The 12664-nt window shown below is 42.0% G+C and overlaps 1 protein-coding gene across 10 annotated transcripts in view; it reads right to left on the bottom strand.

Moving 5' to 3' along the window:
* Positions 1–12664, bottom strand: part of PLCH1 (phospholipase C eta 1) — a 181447-nt gene that overhangs the window by 27532 nt on the left and 141251 nt on the right. For all 10 annotated transcript variants that reach the window (XM_036017590.1, XM_028504928.2, XM_028504927.2 and 7 more), the window contains one exon: positions 10635–10742. In XM_036017590.1, the coding sequence (XP_035873483.1) occupies positions 10635–10742 (108 nt within the window). The remainder of the gene's footprint in view (positions 1–10634; positions 10743–12664) is intronic.

The following is a 12664-nucleotide window of genomic DNA, read 5'->3' on the forward strand; positions in this document are numbered from 1 at the left end:
AATGATTATGATGACTGCATTCTACCCTCAAGAACCTTACAAAGTCTTTTTGTCATTTCCATTTCAGAGCTGTTGAATCTGATGCTTAGAGAATTTAAATAAGGGGCTCAAGGTTAGAGAGCTACCAAGTAACTGATGCAGGATTCAAACCAGGGCTCCCATGCCCTTCCCACTATGCTACTTCATGCTTTCAACAGAGAGAAAGCCCAGGAGTATTTTTGGAGACTAAGTTTTCTAAACCCACATAAGTGAATCTGAGCAAAAACATGCTGTTGAAAACACATCACTCTCTTCACTGAGGGGAAAAGAATGCTATGGAAATCTCAACAGTGATGAAGAGAAGGGTTTTGCTGCCATCACAGTTTTCTAGCAAAGGTTCTACATTAGTAAAGCATGCTCTACAAACACGGGAATGGATTAGTTTTCTTGAAGCAGGAATTCATAGAGAAGGGTAGTGACAAATAAAGCTGGGGACATACTTTGGGACCAGTGGAGGCACTGGAAAGCAAGAGGTGTAGAGTCACTGAGAGTCTCTGGGTAGACAAGGGCCTGAATAGTATTTTAGAAACATTATTAACGGGCAGTGTGTGCGGAGAGAGGAAAGGTGCCCACAGATGAAAACCTAGACAGATTGGTCCCCCTACAAGCACTGACAGCCTAGGCCAATGGGCTGGTGGGAGATACAATAAAGATGAGAGAGAGTTTGAGAGCGAAATTCATTTTGCATAAAACAAAAATATATCAAGCTACTATATGCCATGTGAAAAACATTAATAAAGCATAACCCCACCACATCCTTGGTGACACGGAGATAGACAGCCTTCTTGATGGATAATTATAGAACGAGTGCAAGTAGAGTGACAGATGTAAGGGGTGCCACAGGAACCGGAGGAGGGGAATGTCAGAGAGGCTTGGGGATGTGAGAGAGATTCCAGGAGCAAAGGACAACGGAGTCAACCCATAAAAGATGAGTATACTGCCCTGGCTGGCGTAGCTCAGTGGATTGAGTGAGGGCTGCAAACCAAAGCATCGCAGGTTCGATTCCCAGCCAGGGCACATGCCTGGGTCGCAGGCCATGGCCCCCAGCAACCGCACATTGATGTTTCTCTCTCTCTCTCTTTCCCCCTCCCTTCCCTCTCTAAAAATAAATAAATAAATCTTTAAAAAAAGGGAGATGAGTATACTGGGTTTCTGTGGCTGCTGTAACACACTACCACGAACCTGGTTGTTCAAAAAAGGAGAAATTTCTTCTCTCACAGTTCTAAGTGACAGAGGCATAAAAGCTAGATGTCAGCAGCGCCTCGCTCCCTCCCAAAGGCTCCAGGGAAAGATCCTGCCTTGCTTCCTTCAGTTTACGGCACTGCAAACATCTCTTGGCTTGTGGCAGAATAACTCCCATCTCCTCCCGCCCTCACATGCCTTCTCCTGTGTGCCACCCCCGGATACTTGCCATTGGATTTCTAAGGCCCACCCAGTCAAGCCGAGATCCTTAATTATGCCTGCAAAGACCCTTCACCCAAATCAGGTCACATTCACAGGTACCAGGGGGTAGGACTTGGACAAATCTTTTGGTGGCAACAAATCAACCTACCACAATGAATAAGAGCCGACAGTCTGGCAAAGAGAAGGGTGACAGCCTTCCAACATGAGCAGAGGTGTGACAGAAACAATATCAAGGAGAACTAGTAACGGTGTGAACGTGGACAAAAGAACACAGGGGAATATAGAAAAAGCAACTATGTCGTGCTAAGGCTCACGAAGCACTCACATATACCAATATTTCATTTGAGCTTCCCAACACCCTTTAAGGTACCAATGGGGTTAGACAAATTTTATTCATAAACATACAGAGGCAGAAAGATTCAACTACTTGTCCAGACACACACACACACACACACATGAGGTGGCTGGACTGGGATTTGACCGTAAGACTAGCGATGCAAAATTATGTCTATGTCACCAGGTACTGCTGCAGCATCCCTCTTACACTGTTACAAATTAAGATGAAACATGAGTCAAGTTCATCGTGAGCAAGTTAATTATCATTGTATTTTATACCAGCAATATTCCTATATGACACCCGGGGAATACTCGGCCACGATCCCTCTTTGGAAAACAGTAGGTTTCACTTAAGGTCAGGAGGGAATCCTAGAAAAGAACTCCAGGAAGCAGGCTCCCAATGCGTGTGATCACATGACCCAGAGCCTGGCAGGGAGAGCATTTGTTGGGAAGACAAAAAGAGAAAGCGTGTGACAGCACCTGGGGTGCCCAGGTCACACAGAATGCCCCAGGTACAATCTGTCCCCTTCCCCGGGCCAGGGTGTGTGGAGTCGGAGACCGTCAGGAGATGAACTATGGCTGTTGTGCCCAGACACTCTCCATGTCAGCACAGCGAGGCTGGATATGCAAAGCCAGACCAACGGGGGCCGGCAAAATAATGAATGCTTAATACGAAGGCTCTAATTATTCACTTCACAGCCTCCAAACACTGAGACTTGTTGCGGAAGCAATGCTATTTCTGCCTGTTGATCTTTTTTTCTCTGTGATTTACAGCACAAGAAAATTAGCGGCTGTGGAATAACAAATAAAAGTGTGGCTGAGGTTTCATTACTACATTATCATTCGGTCCCGGAACCCAATAGCCCTGCTTCAAGAAAGCTGAGACAGACACGTGACCTTGCAACCGGTCAGCCATCAGGCAGCTGCATCGGAGACCACAGCTGAACACCACATGCATCTTGCTCTTTTGTGCCCCGAGCCCCTGGGAGCGGGAAGATGTTGCAGCAGTGGGGAGGGGGAAAGGAAGGCAGCCCTTCAGTATGGTGAGCAGTAGTTTCCACAAGAGATCATCGTTCATAATTCCTTTTCGAAGAAGCACATATGATCTAGGAATATCTGCTACAAATGAATAAATCAAACACACAAACACTTTCTTGTTTTGTCTCCAGCATGAAATGAAAGGATCACGGACAAAGTGAAGGTCAGCCCAGAACCTTGGCCACTATGCTGGGCTGGGGAACAGCAGGAAAAGGAAGAGACTGGGTGGAGGGCTGACCCTCAAAGGGACACCCCCTCAAACAGCGGTGTGCTGCCTGTGCCGAACGCTGGAATCACGGGCAGAGAGCTCCAAAACCCCAGGCTGCCCACACCCAGACCATTTCCACGGGAACCTCTGGGCTGGGACCTTGCAGTGGGATTTTTGAAACCTCCTCTGTCATTCCAACATGAAGCCAAAGTTGAGGATCTTTGCTTTAAACCAAACCAACAAACGGAACACTGGAATACCTCACCATCCCCAAACATCTTTTTTCTTTCTGGATTGGAGTCCAGAGGCAGGGAGGATAATACCTTAGCCGTGCTCTGTGCGCCCACTACAGCTTTCCAAACCCAACACCAATGGCCATGAGCAGCAGCTGCTGCTCAGCTGAGTACTCCAATCTGCTACTGTGTCCTTCCTGCTCCTTCAGCTCCTTTAAAACACCTTCTTCTGTTCAAGGACCAGTTGAGGACATGAGCGATAATCATGCTGCTACTGCCATTCTTGTTACTGATGGTATCTAGCTTTTACTGAGTCCAAATCATATGCCAGGCATTGTCCTGAGCTCTTTACAGGGTACGAACCGAGCCCTTATTTTAAGGTTGCATAATTATCTCATTTCCTTAGTACATGGGGGGTCAATTTGTGCATCCAGGTAGAGGTAGGATGACTAATCACCTATTCTTATAACAATAGAGCCCACTGATTTGATTGGCTCTCAGTAAGAAATCAGACAGACATAGAATCATTTTTTCTGTTTGTCTCAAGATGCTTTCAAATAACAACGGCTCCTTTTATAGTACAGAGACTCAGGGAGATCAGGAGAGAATTTCGGACTGCAGGGTTCTCAAGGTTTCACTGTTCGCCCCATGGTGTACACTGTCATGGGAACCCTAGGATTGCAGATCGGCTCCTTCTCCAGCTCGGCTGTCGACGTCGGCCAGGAAAGGCCACAACTACCGCAGCACAAAGCCAACTGGGACAGCCCCTTGCCAGGGGCGTGAACGCAACTTCTAAAAAAGACAGTCAAGCAGAGAGTTGTGACAACATTTCGAAATGTTATTATGATGTCCACTTAGAAAAAGAGGATAAAGAAACTCAGGTATAGAGAGGTAGGCAGGCTCCTCAAGGTCACACAGTTGTTAGCAAGCGGCAGAGCCAGCTCTGAACCCAGGTGGTCTGTCTCCGGAGCCTGTGTGTTTAACAGCTGCTGCTGTCTCTCTCTAATCTGCTCTGGGTATTCCAGCCCACTCTGAGCTCTCTTTCCCACGAACTCACATTCACTAAGTCAAAACCATACGACATAACAGCTTATGTTTGTAATTCATTGTTTGCTTCCAGTGCGATTGTGCCTCTACAGCTAGATGGACTCCCCAAACACAAAGTCGAGGGGTTCACACACAATTAATGTCACTCCTGAGATCACAGACGGCAGATGTATTTTCCTTATCTGAATTAATCACACTGAAATGAAAGATTTTGTAGTTCTAGGAATCTTCTAGAAAAGCTCCATGTGACCCTGCTTATGTACTATGAAATGAAAGGGTTGTTGTTTTTTTTAACAAAAATCAAGACTCCCTTAATTAAATCAGACTCTAATAAATGACATATTAGTTAACTCTAGAAAGTTCATGTAGCCCTGATCTTGGACTAATCACTTCATCCCTCAAACCTTAGTTTTCTAATCAGTAAAGTTATGGTTTCTACCCCACCCCCATGGTTATGGGAATAAAATGAAATACTGTAAGTAAAATCCTTAACATACTGCTTGTGCTTAACAAGAGCCCAATAAATGTTAGGTATCTAAAAGCTGGTTTTGGCTAAGGTATAAAAAAATAACAGTACAGTGTCAAAAGAGTAGCAAAGGTAGTGTTTCTTTAGAGCTGTTAAACGTACATTTTTGAGAGTTATTAGGGCAAACTTTCTTTATATAATTTTAATTAAGCAAAAGCAAAAGCAAAATGCAGCCCAAAGTAAACGCAAGTCTGGGCATGGGCATCTGTGCCTGGATGTGGGTTTATACACGCCACGGCGCCTTCCTGTTTTGAAGCCCCCACTGCTCCAATGATAAAAGAAGCTGAAAAAGAAAAGCCAGTCTAGGTCAGAAACAAACAAAATCACTGCGGATTATAAATGCAGCTGAGCTGCACGTTCAAAGCAGGCAGGACAGGGATGGCCAAAAACTTACACCTCAGAGTAGAACAGAGACTAAAGGTGTCCCACGTGCCACAGGAGATTCGAGCTGGTCTCACAACGTGAAACCAAGGGGGTGAGGGACGCTGGAACAGGTTCTGGCTTATACAAGAAAGCATTAAAGAAAACTACTGTGTAGAAAATATAAAACTTAACATCAAAAGAGGCAGGAGTGACAAGACAACCAAACTGTTGGTTTGTTTCGTGATTAGATCAGGGGCATCCAGGGGCAGAGAGCCCTGAACCATCAATATCAGGTCCGGTCAGGAATGTAGGGCACAGGTGGGGGGTTCTCAGTCGGAAGCAATCCCCAAATCATGAGATAAGAAGGGTGAATACAGAATGAAAGCAAATGGAAGGAAAAACCATCCCACTCAAAAACAAACCTTTTCAAACCTTTAACCCCAAATTCTAGAACCTTGAGGAAAAGTAATGCCAAGACAGAATGGCACAAATACCAACCCATGAAACAGGGATTCACCCCTTCACATTTAAGTTAATATGTTTAGATGCTTAAAGACATGAAAAATAGCCCCATAAGAAAACCAAGAAACTAAGAAGCTAAATAATGAAATAAGAACAGGTATCAGTGAAACAGAACCAATAATGAATTTTGCAAATAAAGCACACAGTGCTGAAATTAAAAGAACAATAGGTAGAATAAACTTTATACCAGACAAATTCAAGGAGATAATTAATGAATTAATTGTAAATGGTACCCAGCAGTCAGCACAGAGATAAAAAAGGATTAAAAAATAAGTAAGAGATACGGAGAACAGACTGTGAGATTCTGACATAAATCTAATAGGACTTGCAGAGAAACAGAACTGAAGAAATGGCAAAGAAATAATATTCAAAGAAAACAAATGGCTGATTTTGAGAATAAAAGAAAACATGAGCTCTCTAATAGGAAATGAATACTGACTGCTAAGAAAATAACTAAATAAATCAACTTCACTCCTAGTCCATAGTGAAAGTACAGAGTGAGGATAGAGAGGAAAGACAGATTATCAACAAGAAAAGAAAAATTAGGCTCATAGGAAACTTCTCTTCAGCTATTCTCGTTAGTTTCTGGAAGACAATACCTTTGAAACACAAGGAAAAATACACACATACACGCACATACACACATACGCAGAGCAATGTGCTACTTAACAACGGGGACACATTTTGAGAGCTGTGTTGTTAGAAATGTGTCATCATGGGAAGACCATCGTGGAGTGCACCTACACAGACCCGGACGGTACCACCTACTGTACACACCTGGGCTGTATGTTGTGGTCACTGCTCCAAGCCTGTGCGGTGTGTTACTATACAGACAACACAAGATTACATCAAGCACAAGAGAAAACAATGCAATCAAGAGCCCGCCCGAGTAAACCCAAGATGTATGAGGCTGCTGCCAGCATAATATGGCATGCTGTTGTACAGTAAACTTGTCTCCTTAAGTATAAAAATAAGCTCTAAAAAAATGATTAAAAGCATAGTACATATACAAACCAGTCATGTAACATAGTCATGTATTATCATCATCGAGTATTATGCGCCGTACGTGTGTTGTATGTGCTGCACTTTTATAAGAGTGGCAGTACAGTAGGTGTGTTTACACCAGCATTGCAAACACATGGGTTGTGTGTCGTGCTGTGATGCTACCACGGCTATGACGTCACTAGGTGATAGGAATTTTTCAACTGCACTATAATTTTAAGGAACCATTGCCACACATGCAAGTCTGTGGTTGACCAAAATGTCCTTATGCAGTGCATGACTATAATATGTACACTATGTTAGGCCTTACATGTTCATTACCTTTACTCTTTGGCAGGGTGGCACAAGTGTATCAGGTACTAGAAACTACGGGAATCTTCTAGGCCACCTTGTTTGTTCCATACCCCTTATTGGCAGGATGCAACAGCATGACTAGCATTTAGTCCCTGAGTGAACACTTTTGGTAGCAAGACCCCACAACTGCAGGAGGTAACTCATCCCTTTTGTGAGTGCCAACACCCCTTAAACCAACAAGATCCCTTGTCCCTAAAATGGGTCAAATCCTAAAACAAATCAGAAGGAACGATGAATTTGTGGCTAAGGGTGTAGGAAGAGAGGAAGACAACGGCTATGTTTAGTGTGAGAATGTACACAGGTTGAATAATGGTTTTAGGGCATTAGTATAATACAAAAAGTCGTTACACATGACTGTTCTACAGCTCATTTAAAACTTGTTGGAAGCTGTGGTGTTGATGGCATGAGCTTCACATAGGAGAGAGGGAGCTGATACCTGTGCCTGAGAGGCTGGCTAACCCAGAGAGGGCAAGAAAAAAAAGATACTGCCTAACTTAGGAGGAGGGGAGAAGAGTCAGTGAAGTTGAAATATGGGGGCGGAAAGTCTACAAGGCACATTGACATTAGAGGACTCCCTAAAGATGAATGATCGTGAGCTAGCCTCAGTGAGTCAAGTCTGATCATTGTACTGTGGTTGCAAGGAAATTGTTCCTGTTCCTTTGAGCTGCATGATTCTTGGATCGCTGGACACACAGGCTTTACCTTGTGGCTTATACACTGTGAGCCAGATTTTCTCAATGGCTGAAGCCACAAAGCAAGATGAGGCAGAAGCTTAAAGGATTCAATTAATTCAACAACAGAAAGCATTTGCTACATGCGAAATGAACTTTCTGTGCGATGAGAGTCCCTTAGTTAGAAATAACAGCAGACTAGCAGGAGCAAGAAGACCGGTGTGAGGGCTCTGCTTCTAACACGAGGGGAATCCTGGACGAACCACAGTCTGCTTCTGACCTTTGCATTTGCTATTCCCTCTGCCTGCAATGGTCTTCACCAGGTATCAGCATGGCTAACTCCTCACTTCCTTCGGGTCTTTGCTCATGTTTCCTTCCCGATAAGACCTCTCCTGCCCATTTAAAACGTTGGCAGACCCTTCATGTACCTCACTTTCTCCACTTTCCCCTCATTTTTTCCCTTTAGCACTCACCACTGCCTAGTACGTGATATTACCTATTTAATTCTTGTCTCTCTTCCCCTTCTCCCAATAATGTATAAACTCCATATGGCAAAGATTTTTATCTGTTTTGTTTACTGATACCTCAACTCCTACAGCATGATAGCTGCATCTCTGATAGGAGGCACTGAATAAAAACTGGTTGAATGTGCAAGTGAATCTTGCGTAAGTCTCATGAGAGTTAGTATTTGAGTGTTCATGAATGCCAAACTAAAACAATTACTGCAATAATTCAGATATAACCTATAAATCTAACCACATTCTGTTGAGATAAAATTGAGGTTAAGAACTTCCTCTAAGGTAGTTACTCGTTTCACATAAGCTATGCACTACATCCTTAGGATCAGGCAATTTACATTTGAGCCCTCTGCTGACAATAGGACTATACATTGACTGATTACAGGATAACACATTGGCTTTCTAAAGACAGCATTCCCTTCTCTTACAAGAGCTCAAAAATAGAAAAACAAAAGGATTTGGAAAAGTAGAGTAAAAACTATAGATTTCCACTGGCATGTTGATTTCTGTATGTATTTTCTCTCTGAAAGTCTAACAAAGACACAGCTGTAACATTTCACAATCAAGGAGCTTTCCGCCTTCCACTAAGGCCCGAATCCAAGAATCCGAAGGAAAGATCATGGCTTTCTCTGCGGAATCATGCTTGAAACCATCTACCTGTTTGGGTTCCTAGAAAGCGACTCAGAGGCTGTGAACAGGAGAGGAACTCAGTTCGATATTTTCACGGATGAAGGCATGGATTTGTTTCTATAAAACTGTAGCTAACTCAATTTTATAATTACAGATATTTAACTTAGAGTGCTCACTGACATTAGAGAAAAAAATTTTAAGTAGGTGGGTTTTGAAACCAGAACAACTCGGGTTTTACTCAGAGCAAAAAATGACTATATTGTGATAGTAATTATTTTCCACCATCATTTTCACTAAGAACAGCATTCCCTAACCTCGTAACTAGTCAAACCTGTTCATTCCCTATGTTCAAATGATAGATTACTCTGAGGTTAGCAATCAAGATGTCTTGGGAACAAGATGCAAAGGTAATGAAATGCAGAGACAAAAATCTGATTTATAAAACGAAGCTAAAAAATTGAGCTAAATTACCCATAATCACAAGTAATTAATCACAATATAGTAACTATCTGGATGAGTGAAAAAGAAACTATTTAAAACATTAAGTATAGTCTCACATATGTAAATGTATTTAGATTAATTTTCTATAACCACAGCCCCATTAGTTAGTGGTAGTAAACTGAGCCAAGATAAACTATTAAAAGGCAAGAGATTAATAGAGATGATGACTTTTTTTCCTTTTCACTTCAAGTGGATTCTTTTAAAGTATATTAAAGGCAAGAAAGAAATGTCTCCTGGGCCTTCAGCTGCCAAGAAGCCTTTGCCGCCTTTGAAAATGATGCCAGCTCCCTTCAGTCCCTACAGGAAGGTGGCAGAGTTACTATTACTTAGAAGAGAGCAGACCGTTTTTTAACAATGTAATAGATAAACTCAGGGCTATGATGCAAGTTAGGAGAATTTATACAAAATTTATCAGTCTTCTTGAGGGAAGAATAACAATCCTGATAGCTAGAGGAACACTGCTTTTCTACACAAATTAAATTGTAAATCCTATAACAAACTAACATGAGCAAACGCTTCTCTCAGGCTGACGTGTGATTCTGACAATCACGTGAGTTGTAGAAGATGGGGACGGAGCGGGTGAGGTCAAGGTGGGAGGGGTATCTCTTTAAGGCTTGCATGTCCCCCAGGCTTGCATTCCCTTTGGATTACCTGGCTATATAGTGCTTTTCTAGAAACGTGGTTTCTCGGTGTAGGACAGAGGTCTAAAGCAACATGCAGGTAACAAAGTATTCTATGCCATTTTATTTAAGATGTGGTAAATTAAAGAGCAACCCAAGAGTCCAAAAGAGTTTGGAAATCCTCCAGCCCAAGGTTCATGTTTTTAGGGCCAGGATGGGCATCCTAGGGAAGCAGGCCCATGTGCGGCTGGGTCCTGTGGGCCAGCTTCCCGCCAGCAGGAGACAGAGAAACAATACTACAGTCAGTTTATTTCAACAAAGATGGTGACATTTCCAACTGCAATTTGAGTTTGGCCCAAGTTGTGATAGCAGGGGATTTGTCCCTGGAGATAGGGTCAGATGGGTTGATTGCTAACATTCCATCCAACTTGAAAACACAAGAATCCTTGACTCATTCACTCCATAAACATTTGAGGGTCAGTACGCAAGCACACAAAGTGATTTTCAACAAATATCCCTTTTTACCTAATAAATATCCTTATGTTTGTGAGGATTCCAGGACAGCTGCAATTTTTATTGCAGCACGTGGAGGGTAAAAATTATGGCCATGTCTGTAACTTACATAATGGAGCTTGAATTTGCACTCATCTTCAATTTCATCTGCACTGTCTTCATCCGAAACCTCTCCTTCCTCTGCGTCATCTCCAAGGTGATAAGGCAACTTCTTACCCTGAAATGGAACAAAACACTCTATTTAAAAATGTAAATAAATTCACAATAGCCCAAAGATGAAAGCAATTCAAGTGTCTACCAACAAGTGAGTAAATAAACAAAATGTGGTGTATACATACGATGGCATATTGTTCAGCCAAAAAAAAAGGAAGGAAATCATGACACACGCTATGTTTTGGATGAGCCTTGAGGACATCAGGCTAAGTGGAATAACTGTCACAAAATATATATGATTCTACTCATATGAGCTACCCAGAGTACTCAGATTCATAAAGACAGAAAGCAGAATAGTGGTTACCAGGGCCGTGGGGAGGGGAGAATCGGGATTAATGGGTATGGAACTTCAGTTCCACACGATGAAAAGAGTTCTGGGGATATGTTACATGCCAATGCGAATGTACTTAACACCACAGAAACGTACGATTAAAAATGGTTAACATGAGAGGTAAATTTTATTATTTGCATTTTACTACAATTAAAAATAACTTTTAAGAAGCGAAAAATAAAAATGTGTTATCCCTTGGCCAATCATTACTTCCAACTGACTAGATAGCAGATAGTTTGTATTATGAGCAAAACAAGGGATAAGGGACTTCCAAGAAAAGGCAATTTAACTACTTTCAACAAAATATAATTAATTTGGGATGTTATATTTACAACTAAAAATCAGGCTTATTTTTGACAATATAATGGCTCATCATAACAAGTATCATATCCATCCAGTGCCATTAATAGCAGTGCATATACATATATACATATATATACATTTACATACATACATACATACATATACATATATATATATGGTTGGAAAGTATATATGTGTTACAGTTATAATAATAAACAACTTGCCTATCTCCAAAGTGGTAGGTAGCCATTCAAACAATGCCTTTTGGATCAGAAATCACTCTGATGCAAAGGGAACACAGGAAAATCAGTTCCCCTGTTTTGCTTTAGATGGAAGCGTGCTGGTTTACAGACCTAGAATTCATTCTCCTTAAAGTCTGAAGGATGTCACTACTAGCTAATAGACCTCAGGGGCCTTGAAATACTTCACTCACAGCCCATCTGATGCCACTCCTTGCAATGAGCTCCTCAGGTTTTCTGGATCTGGTGCCCATCAGCCCTGGGACCTTCCATGTCAAGTGACTGATGTCCAGTTACTCAGAAGAGACTCAATTAGCTCATATCAGTATCTACCTTAAGTTCTTCCAAAATGCAAGGGCTTCAATCAAATGGACTTATTCTGCATTTAACCTTCTGACTACTGACTAAAGGTGACTCAGGAAAGTGGAAACATTTACAAGGTGATGTAGGTAACAGTTTTCTACCCCAGCCATCACTATTCATCACAAAAGTTTTCTTTAGAAAGACTTCAGGCCCTGGCTGGCGTAGCTTAGTGGATTGAGCACAGGCTGCAAACCAAAGTGTCACAGGTTCGATTCCCAGTCAGGGTACATGCCTGGGTTGCAGGCCAAGACCCCCAGCAACTGCACATTGATGTTTCTCTCTCTCTCTCTCTCTCTTTCTCCCTCCCTTCCCTCTCTAAAAATAAATAAATAAAATCTTAAAAAAAAAGACTTCAGGACAATTGATGACGTTATCTCTTGCATTATTGGAGCTTTATTCAAAATGCTTTCACACATACAAATGCACAAGTACTTTGATGGGGTCAGTCTATAATTCTCATGTAACAATAGAAGAACAGGTTTCACCTATCCCAAAGATAAATACTTTACATCTTTGCCATTTGCTGACCCCCCTCTTAAAGTCTTGCTATGAAATCACACTGTTTCTTTGACATTTTTGCACCTCTTATGTGATGTTTGGCAAGAGTTTTTTTATGCACCCCCTTTTTAGGTAAAATATAATCCAGTTTGAATGTTAATACTCTACTGTTCTTCTTTAGGTTTTTACTCT

The sequence above is a fragment of the Phyllostomus discolor genome, chromosome 2, assembly GCF_004126475.2.
Source record: "Phyllostomus discolor isolate MPI-MPIP mPhyDis1 chromosome 2, mPhyDis1.pri.v3, whole genome shotgun sequence".
NCBI classification, from domain to species: Eukaryota; Metazoa; Chordata; class Mammalia; order Chiroptera; family Phyllostomidae; genus Phyllostomus; species Phyllostomus discolor.